The sequence below is a fragment of the Acomys minous genome, assembly GCF_964271855.1.
Source record: "Acomys minous genome assembly, chromosome: 8".
In the NCBI taxonomy this organism is placed as follows: domain Eukaryota; kingdom Metazoa; phylum Chordata; class Mammalia; order Rodentia; family Muridae; genus Acomys; species Acomys minous.
Window position 1 is genome coordinate 106,704,556 of NC_140489.1, and position 20,356 is coordinate 106,724,911.

General features: G+C 38.6%; 1 protein-coding gene across 2 annotated transcripts in view; it reads right to left on the reverse strand.

Annotated features, from left to right (window-relative positions):
- MEMO1 (mediator of cell motility 1) overlaps nt 1-20,356 on the reverse strand; it is a 91,772-nt gene that overhangs the window by 29,070 nt on the left and 42,346 nt on the right. For both annotated transcript variants that reach the window (XM_084793812.1, XM_084793813.1), the window contains 3 exons: nt 17,950-18,018; nt 8,330-8,442; nt 2,458-2,569 (listed from right to left, as the gene is read on the reverse strand). In XM_084793812.1, the coding sequence (XP_084649938.1) occupies nt 2,458-2,569; nt 8,330-8,442; nt 17,950-18,018 (294 nt within the window). The remainder of the gene's footprint in view (nt 1-2,457; nt 2,570-8,329; nt 8,443-17,949; nt 18,019-20,356) is intronic.

Here is a 20,356-nt window from a genome sequence, read left to right on the forward strand (position 1 = left end):
ATTCTGTAATAATTCGTTACTCAGTGATCACTAATTGACAAAACACAGTAAATATGAACACATGCATATGATTTCTTCTAGAAGTAATATTAGGGGTCCTAACAGGATAAGGGAAGAGTTCAGTGGAAACTAAGAGAGAGAGTTATGAATTGAAATTGTCTTTGTTGGTCTCACACTTCTATTTTCATAAATTTCCTTCAGTTAACATACTTCACTTTCAAAGTAACAACATGTTTTTTTTAAACCCTCCTTTAGAATCTTGTTAGTTTACTGAATATATTATACTATAATCAATTGATCCGCGTGATAAAATATATAAATTTTTCAGCAAATGACAAAAAAACAATCTCTCTTCGGTGAATGGGGAATTCGAACTATGTCACCAAATCAAGAAAGACATTTTTTTCCCAATGATTTTTTTTTCTCAAAAATTAGAACATAATAAAAGACACTTGGTTAGGCACACAATCCCAGGACTCAAGAGGCTAAAGCAGAGGGACCCCAAATCCAGCCTGGACTACAAAGTGCACTCTAGGCCAGTGTGACACATACAGTAGACCCTGTCTCAAACAAACAAACAAACAAACAAAAACTGAACCTAAAATTGTAATTTAATATTGCATATATTTTTGTAAACATCTTCAGATTTATATACTTCTTCATGGTTAAGAGTGAAGAAATGTGAACAATAAAACTTTGAATACACAAGGAAAAAAACCACAGTAATGGAATAAACTCAACCATAACAAATTACACAAAAATCATTGAGAAATCATTCAGATTTAGTTAAGATATCAGCTACACAAAATTCAAGCTAGGTGTTAAACCTCTACCTACAATCTCAGCAGCTAGAAATTAAAGTAGAAGGCCTGCCCTAAGTTCATGGCTGGCATAGGCTACACAAGACCCTAGTTCAGAAAAATCAGCCAGACAGAGAGCTCAGTGGTTAAGAGCACTGACTTCTTTCCCCACAAAGCCAGGTCTGGTTAAGAGCACCCACGGTGGCTCACAGCATGTGACTGTGTGGTCTGTAACTCCAGTGCCAAGAGCTCCTATGACTTCTTTTGGCCTCTCAGGCACCAGGCACACACATGTGCTTCATAGATATACATGCGGGCAAAAACACTCACACACAGAAAACAAAATAATAAAGGAAGTTTTTTAAGTTCTAAAAGATAAATAAAATACCACCAACAACAACAAAAAAAACCTAGCACACAAAATTGTAAGAAAAAATAATTCATCATGAAAAGCCTTAGTCTTTAGCTAATCATAAGTATACTAGCCAAAAATAAATAACCCATATCTGCATTAAAATATTAAAGCTTATTAATACATTTAAATGATAAACATTGTAAGTTTATTAAGAAACCACAGTAAAAAGAGTACAGGAAGAATAAGCACCATGTGTTCAGAATTACCGGAACTATAAATAAATGACACCCAGGGGCTGGAGAGAGGGGCCAGCAACTAAAAGCACTGGCTGTCCTTCCACAAGGCCACGTGGGATCAAGTCCCCACGCCACAGAGTGCCTCACCACTGTCAATATTAGCTCTCACTTCAGGGGCTCCAATATACACGCAAGCTAAACACCAATGTACACCAATGTTTTTCGAGACATGGTTTCTCTGTGTAGCCTTGGCTGTCCTGGACTCGCTTTTGTAGACCAGGCCGGCCTCGAACTCACAGCGATCCGCCTGCCTCTGCCTCCCGAGTGCTGGGATTAAAAGCACACACCACCACACCCAGCCCCCAAAAATAATGTTTTTAAGAAATGGCATACAAAAAATAGAAACTGATCTACAAAGGAGACTTTTTAACTCAAATGTAGCAATGAAAAGAGAACTATACAGACAGTTTATCTTTCATTTTTCTAAATAAATCAATTTCAATGTGTTGAGTAAACGACTGGGCACTGAAATATACAGTAGAGAGCAAAGTAGATCCTGCCACTTTCTCCACCACTTATCGTCCTGGCGCACCCTTACCACAGGAGGACTGCTAGTGGGTATGTCATCATCATCATTGGTTAAATCTACATCTTATGTACCTTTATGAAATTCTGAAAACACTTCCAAATATATTTCCAAATTTAAAGTTTTAAAATTATAGCACTATATCGTAAGAGAAAATAATGATTATTCTAAAACATCACAATGTTTATTGGCTATTATACCAAGCAAACCAAGGTACATCAACCCAAACACACATATGGGTTGTTTTAATTTCCACCTAAAAAAACAATCAGGTCAATTCACATGCTGAACCTTAATAGACAACTAGTTAAAAATCAACTTTAAACTTCATAAAGACATTTCAATCTCCAATTTTTATTTCAATTTAAACACAAACTTTTTAATCTCCTACCTTTTAAAAATTACCTTATCCTAAGCTAAAATCATTCCAAAGAAATTAGTAACTCATTTCTCAGGGATTTCTTATATTAATCAATATACCTTTCCATGGCTTTAGCTGTATAAGGCAAATGCATTTCAATACTGTGTTCATCTTCATCTGTCTGCAGAGACATGCGTTCAAACATTCCTGTCTTCCATAGCTCTCCATAAACTAAAGAGATTTCAAAATATATTAAAACAAATATTAATGTAGGCATTTATGTTATGAACTTCCACCCAGCAACAGAAAACTATAAGCTATAGCAAGAAACAAAAGCACCACATATTCCATTTTTTTATTATAAGTGAAAGACAGATTGACTGATTTTGCTACATGATATAATGCATGTAAAGACTTACCATTTGGATAGTAACATAGTACATTTTTCATCAATTCCTTTTAATATTTCTAAGATAAACTCTGGGCCTAGGCCACTCTTTGGATTTAAATCTAAATGCTCTAGCCAAAACAGTTCATTAGAAATCCTACTATAACAGAGAAAAATCACCAATATATTTACATATAAGGTTAATATAGATAAGTTTTGCTTTGTTTTTATAATAAATTATGTAGTTTTATTGTTTCACTTCATGTTTCTACTATACGAACAGCATAAAAATTTTTATTTCCAATACTATTTTTCCTACAATTCAAACGTTAACTTATGGCAGAAATCATAAATCCACCACAGTATTAACGCCAACTTAAAATGATTTAGCTACCCAGATATTTCTGATGAGCTATACTTAAAACTGAATATTGTAGAGCAAGACAAGAAATTTAATATGTAAAAGCACAACAGAGAAATAACTAAGAGTCAGGTTTGGTGGCACACACTAATAACCCCAGCTACTCGGAGGCTAAATAAAGCATAAGGACCACAATTCAAGACCAGCCTGGGCTACAGAGAAGGACCAGGAAGGGAGGGGGACAAGACAGACAGACAGACAGACAGACAGACAGACAGACAGACAAAAGGAAAAGAAATGGCAGTTAAGACATCATCTCTACAGAACACCCTTTTAAAAAAATTAACCATTTCTTTGCTTGTACCAAACAAGACTCTTAAAAATGGTGTGTGGGGGAAGGTGGGGGGAGAGGGTGCTTTAGAGATGGCTCAGTAGTTAGGAGTTAGTTCTTGCCAAGAACCAAGGTTCAATTCCCAACACCCACATCGCAGCTCACAACCATCCACAGCTCCAGATTCAGGGAATCCAAAACCCTCTTCCAACCTCCTCAGGTACTAGGGAGGCACATGGTGCACAGACATGTATGTGAACAAAACACTCATACCCATAAAATAAAATAAACAAATATAAATAAAGGAAAAGTGTGTCCCTTAAGGACACAGAAAGGCAATATTCTATTTTTATTAATAAGATCTATTCAAGTAACAAATTGCTACTATTCTATGAAACAATCTCATATTATAAAAATCAGGGCCAAAAATAAGGCCTAAAAGAGCTATTTCTTTTACAGATGACACCTTTCATTCAATGTAGGAGATTACTGTAAATCTTAATGAAATAATAGCATATTGAATGAATAACAATAGCATAAATAATAATGACATATGATTTGGGAGGGAGACATTGAGACAGGGTTCCTCTGTGTAGCCTTAGCAGTCCTGGACTCACTTTGTAGACCAGGCTGGCCTCTAACTCACAGTGATCCGCCTGCCTCTGCCTCCCAAGTGCTGAGATTAGAGGTGTACGCCACCACGACCAGCCTTGAAATAAAATTTAATTAGCTGAAGGAGACAATTCCAACACTTCAGGAGAAGAAAAAATCCAGAGCAAACTGTGGGTAATGATTATATCAATTTACTATTCTATTCTATATACTGTTTTGTATTTTTTATATTACATTTATTGTATAAGACATAGATATTTTTAATGACATCGGGGAACTGGGAAGATGACTTCCTCAGTACGTAAAAGCGCTTCTCAAGAAAGCACAAGACCCTGAGTAAGATCCCAGAATCCACACATAACATGCACAGTAATGACCCCGTGAGGAAGTAAAGAAAAGGCAGGTCCCTGGGCTCCTTGGCCAGCCAACCTAGCATTCAAGGCGAGTTCTAGGCCAGTGAGAGACATGGTCTCAAAAGAAAAGACTAGAAAGCACAGACACAGCACACACACAATGTACGCTCACTCACAGGAGACCACACTACACAATACACACGTACACAAAATATAACCACTGAAATTCTAGGAGGAAAACCAAAACAACAGACATGGGAGCTGGACAGATGTCTTAGCAGGTAAAATGTACCATACAAATGAAGGACTAGATTTGGGCTTGAGAATCCATGTAAAAAGCTGGACAGGCACCAGGAGTCTATGTGGTGACCCTGGCTAAGACCCTGGCTTTTTGGGGGGAGATATGGACTATGAAGTAACCACTTCCTGTAGCCAGGTAGGACTTCTGGTGGAGGGAAGGAAATGCCAAACCACCCATAAAACCTTTGACCCAAAGTCTGTCCTGCCTGTAGGAAATGTAGGGACGAAGATGGAGCAGAGATTGGGGGAATGGCAAACCAATTAATGACTAGCCCAACTTGAGACCTACCCCATGGGAGAGAGCCAACCCCTGTCACTATTAATGACACTCTGCTATGTTTACAGACAGGTGCCTAGCATAACTGTCTTCTGAGAGGCTTCATCCAGCAGCTGATGGAAACAGATGCAGAGACCCACAGCCGAACAGTAGGCTGAGCTCGGGGAGTTCTGTGGAAGAGTAGGAGAAGGGTCAAGGGATCTCAATGGGTCAAGGACACCACAAGAAGACCTACGAAGTCAACTAACCTTGTACCATTGGGGCTCACAGAGACTGAACCACCAACCAGAGAGCTTGCATGGGCTGGACCTAGACCCCTACACATATGTAGCAAACGTGCAGCTTGGTCCTTATGTGGGTTCCCTAACAATTGGCAACACCATCAGCATAACAGGTATCAATGATATCTGCACACTATGCATCCTCCCAATGCACATGAAATAGTCTGTAGACTACCTGCTACATCATAAAGTGAGTCTTAAAATAGAAAGTGATTGAACAGATACAAAGGGTTTTCTCTGACAATGAGATGACTTAGATTAGCAATCAGTGCACAAAAAAATATTCTGGAAACTGACAAATATATTAAATGTCATACCCCAAAATGGGTTAACAAAAACATTAGAAAATGTCTTCAAGTGAATGAAAATGATGATTGCTGTGATGAAATACTCTAATAAAAGCAACTGTCTTCTGAGAGGCTTCATCCAGCAGCTGATGTAAACAGATGCAGAGACCCACAGCCAAACAACAGGTCCAGCTAGGGGACTCTTGTAGAAGAGCGGGGAAAAAAAGATTGAGGGAGCCTGAGGGGTCGAGGACACCACAAGAAGACCTACAGAGTCAACTAACCTGGACCCATGGGGGTTCACAGAGACTGAAGCAACAACCGTAGAGCATTCAAGGGCTGGACCAAGACCCCCTACATATATATGCAGCTTGGTCATATGGGAGCAGAGGCTGTCTCTAACTCTGTTGCCTGTCTTTGGATCCCTTTCCCCTAGCTGGGCAGCCTTCTCTGGCCTCAGTGGGAGAGGGTGTGCTTAGACCTGCTGTGTCCTGAGATACCAGAGTGGGTTTGTATTCCTTAGGGCCGCCCCCCGTCTGAGAAGAGGGGGGAATGTGGAGAGGGGAGCATGAGGACGGGCCTGGGAGGAGAGTAGGGAGGGGACTGAGATAAGACTGTAAAGTGATTTTTAAAAATTTTTTAAACTTAACTAGAAAATATCCTGAGTGAGGTAACCCATACCCAGAAAGACATAATGGTATGTACTCACTTATAAGTGGATTTTAGCCATATAGTGAAGGACAAACATACCATAATGCATAGACCCAAAGAAAATAAGTAACCAGGAGGATCCAAGGAAGGATAATTCAACCTCCCTCAGAAGGGGAAACAGAATAGACAGGGGAAAGAGTTGAAGAGAGGAATCAAGGTAGGAGAGAGAGCACAGAGCTGGGGAGAGCCGGGATGGGAGGACAGAGGCCTGCAGAGAGAAGCGCAGGGGCGTCTCTGTGACGAGCTGGAGGCCTAGCACAGGGCAGGCTTCTGGGAGGATATGGGTGACTCTAGATGAGACTCCTAGGAGCAGAGGTCATGGAGACAGAAGAGGACACCCTCTAACTGTTATCAATTAAAATGAGATGCCACACTACAGATATGATATTGAGAGATTTGTCTGGGGGAAGGGAAAAGGAGAGTAGACAGGGCCTGAGTGGGTCATGAGGGTAAAGAGAGACAGACAGTGGGAGAGAGGGAAACAGGGCATCCCTTAGACAAAGTGAAGGGGGGTGGCCAGTTGGTCCGTTTATATCTGGTGTTTCTGGCATACACCTGCTGGTGGCCAACAGATGATCGGCTAGCAGGCTAGCAGACCAGCTCATGAACTAGCACTAAGCAGACAGGGCTCCTAGTGAGAGGGAAGGAAACGCCAGCCCACTCATAAAAACTTCAAGCCAAAAATTAACCTGCCTACAAGATGGGCAGAGATAAAGACAGAGCAGAGACTGAGGGAACGGCAAACCAAGAACTGGCCCAACCTGATACCCACCCCATGGGAAAGAACCAACCCCTGACACTATCGAAAACACTCTGCTATGCTTGCAGACAGGAGCTATGCTGTCCTCCACGAGGCTTCACCCAGCAGTGGAACGAAACAGATGTTGAGACTCACAGCCAAACATTGGTCAAAGCATAGGGTGTCTTGTGGGAAAGTGGAGGGAAGGATAAAAGAACTCTGAGGAGACAGAAACTCTGTAAGAAGACCAACTAAACTGAGCGGCGGGGACCATGCATGGACTGTACCTCGACCTTCTACACAAATGTAGCCAATGGGCAGCCCAGGCTTCATGTGGGTCCCCTAGGGGCCCTGTTGCCTGGCGGGACTGCCTCACCAGGCCACAGGGGAAGAGGATGTGCTCAATCCTGACAGGATTTGATGTGCTGCAATGGTTGGTAGAGGGGGGCTCCCCTTTTCTGAGCAGGAGAGGAGGGATGAAGAAAAGGGAGGGAGGGATTGGGAGGAGAAGAGGGAGGGGGCTATGATCAGGATGTTAAGCAAATAAATAATTTTTAAAGACTAATACAGGCCAAAAACAAACAAACAAAAAAGCTGGATAGGTATGGCAAGCCCACCTGCAAGCCCAGTGCACAAAAGTCCCTCCTATGTATGTATTTGTGTCAAGCGATATATATATATACCAAGGTGAGCCAAAATAGCAAGTTCTGAATTCTGAGACACTGCCTCAATGATTTATCAGGTATGAAATGATCAAGGAAGACACCCATCATTAACCTCAGGCCTCCACACAGCACGCATGTACCTTTATACACAAATATATGCCCACAGACATGCAAGCCCACAAACATGCATACATACACAAATAAATAACACATGTTAAAAACAAAATGTATTTGAAACTTCTCTACTATCTTTCAGAGCCTAAAAAAAGTATAGAATCATTTTTCCCATTTTAAAAAAAAGCAATGAGAGGAAGTTAAAATATTATTGCCATCATTATAAATGAAAAAAGTGATACACATCAAAATAAGGTTAGCTTGCCGAGTCTCTCATCAGGGTGGCATGTATACTAATTTCTTGCTTCATGGCATAACACAGGCAAAGTATTTCTCTAAATATAAATGTAACCACTATGGTACGGAGCTAAATGCTTTTAACAGATTTTTGTAGTTATCAGGAAAATACCACTGGTTTTTGTGTCTAGTTTATACAAGTTAGTAACAACACAAAAATTTAGTTGAGATATTATTTATGGTATTTCTGTCTGTTTAAAATGTTTAAATTAAATTGCAATCCTTATTAAATGGGCTTTAGCTGTTTAAAAGCTGTATGATTTCTATATACTTACTCTTTTGGTCAATACGAAGGTCATACAGTGGAGTCCTATATATGTCCACACTGGAGAGTGCACATCGAGACAGGGGCACATGATGGGAAGGCCCAAGGATGAAAATTCTCCGGCTGGGAGATACACAACAGAAACACAGAACAAATGTACTTCTACACAAATCTTAAAAGGAAAAGTAACTTTAAATTGTACTTGTTTTTTAAGCTGAGTACCTACTTTTATTACATTCTGTGAACATAAGAGCTAAATTATGTTCTCACCAAAATTCATATACTGCAGTTCCAACTTCCCATATCTGACTGCAGGGCAATCTAGAGATAAATTTTTCAAGAGCTAATGGAGTTAAAATGAGTCCCTTATTAATGTGACTGATGTATTTTTATTTAAAAAAAAAAAAAAAAGTCAAAGCCAGGAGTGGAGTCCCATATAATCCTAGAACTTGGGACCCCTGAGGCAAGGACTGTTACAAGTTTGAAGCCATAGTGAGTTCTAGCCAGCCAGGATTATGTAACATGACCCTGGGACGGGTATAGTACAGGGGAAAGGTGCAGGAAGACATACGGGACACAAGCACAACACACAACTCCAAGGACATCCCTAACAGTCATGCAGTAAGAGGCCTAGCAGCCAAAAAAAAAAAAAAAAAAAGAGCTTCAAAGGAACCAGCTCTATCAGGCCGTAAAACTGGCCTTCTAGTTTTCCAGAACTGTGAGGAAATGAGACTTCTGTGAACTAAAGCCATAGTTCATGGAATTCTATTACAATAGAACTGAATTTGCTCCTTAGTTTTAATCTGAATTTATGTCTAATAATTGAAAATACTAGCTATAAACTTTACAATATACATGCTATATATAAAATCATTTCTATATATAGAGACAAGTTTTAAAACTAAATATCAGTTTAAATATTTCAGCTATGAAAATTTTTAAACTCTAAATTTTTAATAAAAATAAATACTGCTACAAACTTATAAGCATCTATGTAAAACAGCATTACAAAAAAGTATTCAATAAAGCTATTTTGGCATTATTTCTGTGGTAGCAAAGATATAGGACATCTTATTGAAAAGAATTCTATGTAATCAACTTTCTCTATTCTTATTCAAATACATCATTCTCAAGTACAAAGAAACCTTATGATTTGTTATTTGTGCTATAGCCTAAAGAAAACAACTGGGCTACACGCTATCTTCATTAAACCATTTGTCTCAACACCAGAAGTAAAATCTGCTTACTATTATTTTATATCAAACATCCAAATTTGCCCTATAATGTAAATTCTGAAACTATGCACTTTCTGTTTTCTGAAACTCAAATAAAACAATCTTACCATACCACATACAAAAATAAATAAGTTAAGGATTTGAAGAAAAAAAAAAGGTAAAACTGTGAAAAAAGGAACAAGGTAATGGGCGTCTGTGCCTACAAAACATGACCTGGTTCTTCCTGGTCAGAGATTTTCAGGACATGGAATGTGTGCAGTCACAATACACTCTGACAAACTGTATCACTGTACCAAGTGTGGCAGCATTCACCTACATTCCAACACTTGGGGTGAGCCAGAAGGATCTAGGATGATTGGGAATGCAAAGTCATCTTGGTCTACAAAATTCAGACCCTAGCTCTAAAAAGCAATGTCAGACGTAGCAGAACAATTATATCAAGTGAGCAAGTGAGTGAACGGACCAACCAACCAACCAACCAACCAAAATCTATTACTAAGCTAAGAAAAATAATTCTTTTTTTTTTTTTTTTAATTAAAGACATATCACTTCAAAACTGGAGATGGATGGGAAAGATAAAGAAGTCTTGGATTAAGCTATTCTCTGAGTCCTCAAATTGGAAGAAATCTCACAGGAAACTATTTTATCCTTAGGCCAATGTGGGCCAGAGATAATCTTTTCTTCTACCTCTCTTCTCCATCTTTTTTTACAATTTATTTATTTATTATTATGTATACAGTGCTCTGACTTCATGCACATCTGCAGGCAGAGGAGGACATCAGATCACATTATAGGTGGTTGTGAGCCACCATGTGGTTGCTGGGAATTGAACTCATGACCTCTGGAAGAGCAGTCAGTGCTCTTAACCACTGAGCCATCTCTCCAGCTCCTCTTCTCCATCTTTTTAAGATTTAAATACATATTTTATATATCTGAGTGCTATATCTACATGTATGCCTGCACACCAGAAGAGAGTACAGGATTCCATGATAGATGGTTGTGAGTCACTAAGTAGGTGCTGGGAATTGAACTCAGGACCTCCGGAAGAGAGCAGCTAGTACTTTTAATCACTAAGCCATCTTCCCAGCCCCTCTTTCTCCATCTTTTAGCACTGTAATACACATCTGTATCATCAGATGTATCATCAGTATCATGGAGTAGAAGAGCCAAATTCATAGATTATTAGATGAACAAATACAAGGGATACTATTCTGTTCTATCACAGCAGTACAAATATTAATGAGTTATTTTATTAATGTCTAATGTGAAATATGTACAAAATGGTAACATGGGAATGTTTACGTCACTTGATTTAATGCCAGAAATTATATGAACTAAGCATCAATGACATTTGGCCAAACACAGTGCTGCATGTCTATAGTCTACATACTCAGAGGGCTGAAGCAAGGTATCAGCTGAGCACAGGAGCGTAAGACTGGCCCAAGCCACATAGTGAGATCCTATTTACAAAAGAAAACAGAAGAGGAAGAAAGGATAGAGAAGGGAAGGAGAGGAAAAACTTTTAATGTGGGGGTGGGGAAGGAGGGGTCTAGGTGAGAAATCAGTTTTTATGAGAAAAAAGTATATAATACTTAGCATCAGGATGCTTTTGGCAAAATCTAAGGTATATAGTTAAAATTTAAAATGATACTTTAAAACCGTCAGTCTCTGGCCAAGTGTAGCAGCACACACCTTTAATCCCAGCATTCAGGAGGCAGGGGCAAACAGATCTCTTCTGAGTTCCAGGCCAGCCTGGCCTAGACACTGAGTTCGAGGACAGCGAGGGCTTATCTTAACCTAGGAACAATGAGCACTGCTCCAGAAGTGAAATGAAGACAGTCTCTGGGAGCCCAAGGCCTTCAACTGACTGACAGCTGGCTACTTTGTTAGCTGACCTTTTGGTCAAGCCAACCTATACAGAACAGTCTCTACCAATCTGAACTGGCCAGATGTTTTCTCAATAAATTCCTTCTAGTTTTGTAAAAACACACCACAACCAGAACTGATTTACAGAAACAAAAAACTGTGACATCAATGTAAAATCTTTTAAAATGCCATACTAACAGCAACAACAACAAAAACAGTTGAAAATAGCACATTAAGAGGGCTGGAGAGATGGCTCCGTGGTTAAGAGCACCGACTGGTCTTCTAGAGGTCCTGAGTTCAATTCCCAGCAACAACATGGTGGCTCACAACCATATATAATGAGATCTGGTGCCCTCTTCTGGAGTTCAGGTGTACATGCAGGCAGAATACTGAACACATAATAAATAAATAAATATTTTCTTTTAAAGAAAATGGCATACTAAGATAATAGTGACCTTAAAATAGGTCTGTTAGCTAAAGTCCTAACCAAAACACAAAACAAAAAACAAAAGAACACTGAAGTTCATGTATCCCCCATAAACAGCACAGGCACTGCAATAGGTTGGCGGGAAATAGACAAGGCTATATTCCTTCCCTTTAAGAAACTGCAAAGTGTTTTGCCTTCAAAGAAATAACCTCAGGATTAGTATCCTGGCTGTTACTAGATGGGTAAAAGAAGCCTTTAATATAAAACAACAGGGATGGTGGGCAGTCACATTTTCCTAGAAATAAATATAGTCCACACACAACAGCTCCTGAGATTTCACCTGTGAAATTATTATAATGAATGAGGCCTATGAGCAGTTGTCCTCAAGTTTTTTCAACAACCTACTCCAACTAATGAACATATGTCATTTTTTAAAGGTGTTTCACAGGAAGAGAAAATATTTTAACTAAAAACTAACAATGTCATGGGCTTTACTTTTTTTGTCCTACAAAACTTTTTGAAAAATATAAATTAAATTCAAGTTTCTACCTAACTGCCTATTCAATTTCAGATTTAGTTATTCGTTTTGTTAGCAGGCAGAAAAGACTTTAGAACGGTCAATGTGAAAAAGGACTTAGTGAAAAGTCCTGCTTTTAAGTTCTTTAACAGCCCAAATGATCTTTTGTTAAAGTTATTTTAATGAATCTGTGTTTGTTTCTGTTTCTCTCTTAACCCAGCTAGCATACAAATAATGGAGACTCTTTTATATTTATTTAATAATAAGCTTCACAACACAATATCTTAGCAGTTACTACTCTATTCTTAACCCTCTACGCTAACTTGGCTTCCTCCCAGCCTATACCCCAGAGATACACGCACTTTGTAGCCCTGCTCCGGCTCCTCTCCTGGTGTCTCCTGGAACTCTTCCACAGCTGAATCCCCTACTTCCTCCTCTAATTCCCCCTCCCCTAGCTGGCAGGAAGCCCAGCCCTGTTCTCTGCCCTGCTCACTGATTGGCTGTAAGCTGCCTTATTGGCCTATCAGTGACCATTGGGGAGCAGTGTCAACACCACATTGCAGAGGCCTGCAGCCAGACACAGGCTGCGGAAACCAGCTCTGGAACTACACAAGAACCTTATGCCTACAATCTTTGGAAACATAAATCTTATCGCTTCACTTTCCCCTGCTCTTAGTTTAAAGGTCCTTCCTGAGCTGAGGTGGTGGCACAGCTCTTTTATCTCAGCGGGCAGAAGGCAGAAGCAGGCTGACCACTGTCATTCTGAGGCCAGCCTGGTCTACAAAGCAAGTTCCAGGGCAGCCAGGGCTATTCAGAGAAACGCTGTCTCAAAAAACAAAAAACAAACAAAGAAGCCCTTCCTGGCTTTTCATAATTATGAAATCAAGTAAAACCCTTAAAAATAAGCAATATTTTGTAGGTTGTCTTTGTTTTCTCCCTACTGCGTGTGTATGACTTGGGGGCGGGGGATCGATGCATAGATGCAGTATGTGGGTGCATGTGGAAGCCAGGGTTTGGACACCAGGTGTCTTCTCGGTAGCTCTCCACTTTATCCCTGGAGACAAGGTCTCTAGCTGAAACTAGAGCTCATTATTTCAGCTGGACTATCTATCAGCAGGTGTCTCCGCACCATCCACCCTCCCAACTCCCGACACTACGGTTTCAGGGGCACACCAGCACACTAAGATTTTACATAAGTGCTAGGGATCAGAACTTAAGTCTTTATGCCTGTGCAGCAAAATACTACCCACTGAGCCCTAAGAAAGGATTTTAAAGTCCCTAAAAAGGATTTTCAAGTCTCAACTGAGCTGGCAAAAGTTTTTGTGCTCCTTTTGCCTCCCCTTGATTGTTAACATAAGGAAGCACTAGCCTCTACAGGTCCTCGATGAGCTAACAAGTTTAACTATACATGTTGTCATTCCCTGATTTTCTCAGTGACACTTTCCCAATGCCTTTCCCATGTTTGAAATCAAATCACCCTTTTAGGTCTATATATCAGCTGTCATAGTGTGATCTTACACATTCCTAACAGCATTCAAGACCCTGTAAAGGACTATACAAAGTGCAAACTAGTCTCAGAATAGTGGAAAGGTCTCTGCTTTCTTCACTGCTGATCTGCACATAAACTGCAGAAATAAGAAAAAGTAAAATTGTTAGCACACCCTTCAGAGCAGTGAAACCAACATGTGTCAATAGTCTGTTCACTGCTACACTGTTTTTTAAAGGCCAGTTTCACCAAAATTCTTGACCCTTGAGAGCACATTTTAACACTGCGTGATAAAATAGATTCAAACCACGGAGAGAGATTCATGAAGCATTTTTGCAGATGAAAGTCTATCTCAGAGAAAAATCAACTGTGTATGAGCTGAAGGCTGAACTAGACACATTTTTTTTAATGGAATACAACTTTCACTTCAAGAAAATGACTACACAAATAGTATTTGGCAGAAATTTCCCAAACAAAATAAACAAAATAAGCCTGCAAAACAATTGACATATTTGTTGTACAGAATAAAATTGAAGCTTTCAAGTGAAAATTAAGTCAGATATATGTCAGATGACAGTATGAACAAGCATAACTTCTGAAATTGTATAATAAAACATCATCTGAAAGATCTGTACTGACCCTCAAGAAACTATTTTTATTAAGTTCTGGTTTAGTATTTAAGAGAAACATTTCTCGTTTAATGGGAAGATATGTACTGCTCCTCCCCTTTGAAACTACATACCTGACTGAGAATGGGTTTCCTTCTTATCTCTCAGACACAAAAATAAATCATAACAAACTGAATGCAGAAGCAGACATGAGGACAGAGGTATCTTCTAGTTAAATTATACATTAATCCAAAGTCTGGCATAACAGCATACACCTGTAACCCTGACACTTCAGAAGCTGGGACAGGGAGATTGCTGCAAATCAAGGCCAGGCTAGGCTACAAAGCCAGACTCTTGCCCAAAAACAAATAAAAAATAATAAAAGAACACTTATAGATATATAATAAACATATAAATAATAGTATATTATAATATATTATATAATAATAACAATATATTTAAAAACAATGTAAGTAATATAAAACTATATACATGTTTTGTTTTTTGAGGCAGGGTCTCTCTATGAAGTTCTGACTGTCCTGGAGCTCACTAAATAGACCAGGATGGCCTGGAACTCAAAGATATGCTCCTGCCTCTGCCTGCCCAGTACTAGGATTAAAGGTACATGCCACCAAGCCTGGCTATATTTTGTAAAAGAAATGTAAAAGCAATGCTTCTTTTCCCACTATCTTTCATTATGATATGAGTAAATGTACTTGTTTCTCGTCTAATATTTCATTCAAGTTTATGGTATTGACTAAGGACACACTTCTGCACTAGAGGGCTTTTTAAGCATGTGTAAGACCCTGGATTTCACGGGCATCATCATACAAAAAAAAAGTCACTTTCATTAATATCCAATGTCTTTATTATTTTGATAAATAGGGCTTTGCTGCTGTTGTTGTTGTTCTAATTCTTTTTAGCTTTTTTAAAAATATTTTTGTGTTTGAGTGTTTTGCCTGCATGTATGCATGTTCACCACCTGCATGCCTAGTGACAATGGAGGCCAGAGGAGGACATCAAATGCCTCAAGACTGGAGCTACAGAGAGTTGTGAGCTACCATGTGGGAGCTGGGAATTGAACCTGGGTCTGCTGGAAGAGTAGCCAGTGCTCTAACTGCTGAGCCATCTTTCCAGCCCATACAATTATTTCTGCACTTGAAAATTCTTTTATTTTTCACCATAAAAATGATTTGAATTATTTTAATTAAATATAATTGTAAAGGGTTTATTTTTAACTCTAGCTCATTAAGATCTCTTAATTTTTTTCATGCAGCATGTTCTTTTCTCTCCTTAATCCCTCCAAGATCCTCCTCACCTCCTTACCCACCAAATTTTATGTTTTTTTCTCTTAAAAACAAAAATAAAGAAAGAAAAGAAAAGAAAAAAGAAACCAACAGAAATCAAAGCAAAATAGGCATAAGACCAGTAAGAAAAAAATGTCATATCCAGCAGGCAGTGGTGACCCACGCCTTTAATCTCAGAACTCTTGGAAGGTAGAGGCATACGGATCTCTGTGAGTTCAAGGCCTGCCTGGTCTACAAAGTGAGTCCAGGACAGCCAAGGCTACACAGAGAAACCCTGTCTCAAAAAAAAAAAAAAAAAACAACAACAACAACAACAACAAAAGTCACATCCATTATTTTTAATGTCTCATAAATTCTTTCTTTTTTTGTTTTAGACAGGGTTTCTCTGTGTAGCCTTGGCTGTCCTGATTCTCTTTGTAGACCAGGTTGGCCTCGAACTCACAGCAATCCACCTGCCTCTGCCTCCCTAGTGCTGGGATTAAAAGGCGTGCACCACCATGCCCAGCTATAAATTCTTTATTCATCCATCTTGATTATATTGACACACATACACACACACTACTCTCTCAATTTTTCCATTATTTGTATTTTTTTAAAACTACACAAACACACACTATCCAGGGGAATATTCCAGTTGTTATGAGCAGTTAATAGTTTCCTGAGGTGAGGGAGTCATTTTCAGTGATATGATCATTGTTAAGCTACCACATTCCAAGAAGTAAACCATACTCGTGCTTATGCAAGCAGCCCCAGTTAAACTACATGAGTTAACAAAAAGAAAAGGCACAGCAGGAAGCCAATAAGTGTACATAATGGGGAGTGAATAAAATCAAAAGACTTTATATACATGTATAAAGTTATCAAAGAATAAAAAATTTAAAGGAAACTTGTTTTTAAAAACATTTTATGGAAATTTATTTCATATAGTACATACTTTCTTCTCAATTTTATACAAACTTATATCCTCCTTTTAGTCTAATATGTTATATTTTCTAAAATCACTATAATGCCTCGTAGTATATCTCATTATTTTACTTAATAACATGGCCTCCCAATGTAGCTCCTGCTGGCCCCAAACTTGTTATCTTCTAACTCCGCCTCCTCACTGCTGGGATTACAGGTGTGCATCACCATTCCTGACAATATTCATTTTCATGATCTATAAAATATTATATTAAGCTATCATATTTATTTCATTCACTATTGAACATTGAATATTAAAACATAATGGTACACTGCAGTCTTACTGCACTTTATCTTTTCCACTTTAGGACCCACTAAGATAATCTTAGAACTTAATTAAAATTCAAGCCAGTAATTAAATATTCAATTATTATTTAGTATATTGGTGATTAAAATGATCTAATTGATTTCTAAAATGCTAATATGATCTACTATAAGCTTGTTTAAATACTTTCAAATTTATCCAAATTTAACTATTAGATACTACACATATGCCACTTGTCAGCACTTCTCTTTACCCTGAGTGCCTAACTTCCTTCTCATTGTCCTTTACTGTTTTTTCCTCACCCTTTCCTTCCTCCTCTCATTCTGACCTTCCATCAGTTTGCTTAAGTCCCACTTTACACTTCATCCAGCAGACTCTGTGCTTATTTGCATATCCCTAACTACTTTTGAGGCATGCCTCTAGCATATGACATCATCAATAAAAATTCTACCAAACACTTGAGATATAATCTGAATAAATTACTTAAATTTTTTTTAAAGTCTACCAAACAGAGAAAAGTTTAGAACAAAGTATTATTTAAAATAACCTTGATTGTGGCTGACTTTCAGACCAAAGTCAAATAAAAATCTTGCTAATTTCTCTTTATAGATATAAACTTTTTGCTTTTAATAACCCCAAAAATGACTAAAAAGAGCAATGGAATATCACTTTTCTTTAAAATGTTCATATCTAGGTTTTTAAATATGAACTAAGAACCAAATATTTAACTTTGTAGTTGTTTCAAAGTCAAACATTTGACAACTAAAGACAAGGTAAAATGTACTCAAAGGAAAAGTACTAAGGTATTTCTTAATATGTACAAGGTATGTCAGAATTCCTAAAAAGTCTACACTCTAATTAAACTGGATAAGAACAAGAATAATGAAATATTATTTCTATGACAAAGCAACCTTTACAACATTCCCAAACTGTTCCTAATTAATTGCATGACTTACGTAATAGATGGATCCACTTGTTTGTAAGCATGGGCAGCACAAGACCCACAGTACGTGTATCCTGCATGGCTACAAACAAAATAGTTTTTAAGTTAATCTCCAGGTTCAAAATCAAGATAGTCTAAAAGAAAATACAAATTTTAGGAAGAACTATAACAACTATGATACAAAGAATTGAACATATAGATTAAAAAGCAATGTAATTAATGATGCAATGCCTAGAAGATAATAAATAACTTATAATTATTCCACATTCCAATTACAAACTTGCAAAATATTTTTAAGGTGTTGGTTATGTAGCTCAGTGGTAGAGTACCTACTTCACAGGTCTAAAAGTCTTGGGTTTAATCGCCAGCAGCAACTGGGGCACGGAATGAGGTAGCAAGAGCTAGTTTGGTTTGGTGTTGGAAAGAATAACATTTGGAGACACTCAGGGCTTACTTTAAGTTGCTAATTTCTGATACTACTCTGTAGTGAAATTAGCTGTCTATTATATAACAGTAACAAACCAAATACCCTGCCATGGCTGTATTCCCCTCTGCCTTTGCAGTGAAGAAACTGGTTTCTGTGTATGATGCCTCTCATCTTCTTCCCCTTCACATCGTGGCTTCAGTAGTCAGTCAATCCTCTTATCATCTAAACAACAGCTCTGTCCTCTGATCCTTTTTCTTTCTTAACTCATTCCTGCTACTTGAGTCTAGATTCACTTTTTTAGATAATGGTACATCACTGGTGGAGAGTATACAGCCCATGAGGGTAAATGTTTCAACAACTGATTCTAAAAGAAATAAAAACTATACACATTCATATGTACGTAAGGTTTTATACAATGTTAAAGTATCACAATTTATGATAATAAAAATATGCAATATTCTTATCAGAAATTCCATACGGCCTACTGATTTTAAGTTCTATAATACTATTTGCTGGACTCCTATAAACAAGCTGCGCCTGCAATAATAAAGAACGCAGGAGTAGGTGTGATGGCACACACCAGGAAGCCGAAGCCGAAGCCCTGCAAAGGCAGAGGCAAACAGATCTCGGAGTTAAAGGTCAGCCTGGTAGCAGTGGATTCCAGGCTATCCTGGGACACACAGTGAGATCCTGCCTCAAAAAGATCAAACCAACCAGAGCAAAACAATGGAACAAATCCAGTAGTCCCACACCTGGTGATTTATATGAAAGACTTAAAAATAATATACCACAACAAATGTCTTCATGTCCATTTTCACTGCAGGACTATTCACAAAAACCAAAGAAAGTTATGGAATCAATCTACATGTCAATCAACAGCTGAATCTATAAAGAAAATCAATATACACAAATACACAGACATACTCTACTTTAAAAGAAAAAAATAACGAAGAGAGGAGGTGGCTCATATGTCAAACTGTAAGGCCTTGAATCCCAATCCCGAGAGCCCATACAAAGCCAGGTACAGCAGCGCACACAATCCTCATGCAAGTTTGGAGACAGATACAGGAGAATCCCAGGAGCTCCAGAACCAGCTGCTCAAGCACAAGCAGCAACTAAAAAGAGACCCTGTCTCAAACAGACAGAGAGCGAGACCAACACCCCTCAAAACCATCTGTAAGCATGACTGTGCGGCAGTTTCTTTGTTAATGATCGCCACAGGAGGGATCCTAGGTTGTGTAAGGAAACAAGCCAGCAGCTATGAGGAAAGGGTGACAGAAGGGACTGCGGCCTCCGTCAAAGGGCTATGTAATGACTAGAGCAACAGTGGAATAGCGTGTGTTTCAACTTCGCTTAAGTCTAGATATTCAATGTGGCCATAGCAGGCGTCAAACATCTGAAGTAATGGATGGACTGATTGGCTTCATCATCTCATGTTGCATTCAATTTGGGGGGGGGGGGGCGCTCAAGACAGGGTTTCTCTGTGTAGCCATGGCTGTCCTGGATTCACTCTGTAGACCAGGCTGGCCTCGAACTCACAAAGACCCGCCTGCTTCTGGCTCCCTGAGTGCTGGGATTACAGGTGTGTGCCACTGCACCCAGCATGCACTCAAAGCTGTAACATCACTCTGTATCCTACCCACAGGTTCATTTGCCAACTTCAAACTTTTTTATAAAGGCCTGGTATCTGGCTCCTTGCACCCACACGGTGGCCCACAATCACCTGGAACTCCACTTACAGACAGGGGATCTAATACCTTCTTCTGACCTCCAAGAACATGGGCTTGATCCCAGCAACACATTTTTTAAAATGAAACAAAATAAAATGTCTATAAGGAAGTATTAATTACTATTTTATAAAGTAAAGTTCAAAAGATTAAGAAACTTGCATGCTACAACTTTTTAAATTGTGGATCTGACAGAAAGTCATTATGTAGTATCACACAGTATATTTAACATATAAAATGCTCAATATTAGAATACATACAAACCA